Raw genomic sequence first — 1,171 nt, 5'->3', positions numbered from 1 at the left:
ATTCATGTGCATTTATACAAAAAGAAAACTTTATATCAATCAAATACAACCCCAATTATACTATTTTCTCAATCATAAATACTTTATAATTTTGTATGTGTGTTCGCGTGCGTACACTTCTACATATTTAATAAACTATTTCTGCTTTGTGTTGTATAATTAGAAAATAGCTAAAAATTCTTGAAACTCAAGAAGCTTAAAAGCCATCATTTTTAATTAGAAATATTGAAAAATAAACATAAATCAATATTATTAGTATATAATAAACTTTTAAAATCGAATGAATTATAAATTACTTAACATTTATGTTACCAGTGCTGTTAATAATTACATATGTTATATATGTTTTTAAGGAATAATTCGTTCTATTTGCTAGTCTCGTTACCACATTAAATTTCAATTTTGCTTATTACTTAAACTATCTATTTTATTTCTGTGATTATAGCATTATATACTTTAATTATTTTCATGGTTATAATTTAACTTCTTTTAAATTCTTAGAAGCGTCAAATAATATATAGATACAAATAACAAAGAATTTAACTATATCTTTAATCATAAAAAATAAGGAATCATAATTAAAATACATAAATTTCAATTTCGAGTTATTTGTACGAGACCAGCTCTTCACATATATGTTGTAGATGTATTGCTTCAAAATATAATATAAAACGTAAATAATAATATACAAGATAATACACTTCGAACTAGTGAATATATGTATAATATGTTGACAATACATGTATTGTAAAGATACAGATAAATGAAGACACTCATTAAGGGGAAGAATTTGAACAAAATATTTGAATCACTCTTCTAAATCCAAATCGTCTAATTCCTCTTCTAAGCCTTCTAAATCTTCCTCTTTAAATAGATTCTCATTAATTGCTAATGCAGCCGCACCTTCGCCGACAGTAACTATTATATAAATATAAACTATTAATATCAATTCTTAAATATTATTTTTAAATCATAAAAGCATTTTCCCATACCAGTAGAATTTTCATTATTTATTTCATTATTATTTTTCAATCGATCTACACCAGCCACAGTTATTCCAGAAGTATCAATTTCACTGGCTTCAAATGCAAGTCGGTCCATGTCAAGTTCTCTATATTCAATCCTTTCTTCTGTCTCATCTTCTTCGCGGACATAACTAGATATCGCTTCA

The 1,171-nt window shown here is 25.3% G+C and overlaps 1 protein-coding gene across 1 annotated transcript in view; it reads right to left on the bottom strand.

Annotated features, from left to right (window-relative positions):
• Positions 1-808: 808 nt before the first annotated feature.
• The window catches only part of LOC108579022 (zinc finger CCCH domain-containing protein 15 homolog), a 2,261-nt gene continuing 1,898 nt past the window's right edge, over positions 809-1,171 (bottom strand). The window contains exons 7-8 of the mRNA XM_017942448.1: positions 993-1,171; positions 809-918 (exon numbers count right to left, since the gene is read on the bottom strand). The exon at positions 993-1,171 is cut by the window's right edge and continues 11 nt beyond it. Of these exons, the coding sequence (XP_017797937.1) occupies positions 809-918; positions 993-1,171 (289 nt within the window). The remainder of the gene's footprint in view (positions 919-992) is intronic.

The sequence above is a fragment of the Habropoda laboriosa genome, unplaced genomic scaffold, assembly GCF_001263275.1.
Source record: "Habropoda laboriosa isolate 0110345459 unplaced genomic scaffold, ASM126327v1 scaffold78, whole genome shotgun sequence".
In the NCBI taxonomy this organism is placed as follows: Eukaryota; Metazoa; Arthropoda; class Insecta; order Hymenoptera; family Apidae; genus Habropoda; species Habropoda laboriosa.
This window is presented reverse-complemented; position numbering and strand designations above follow the sequence as displayed.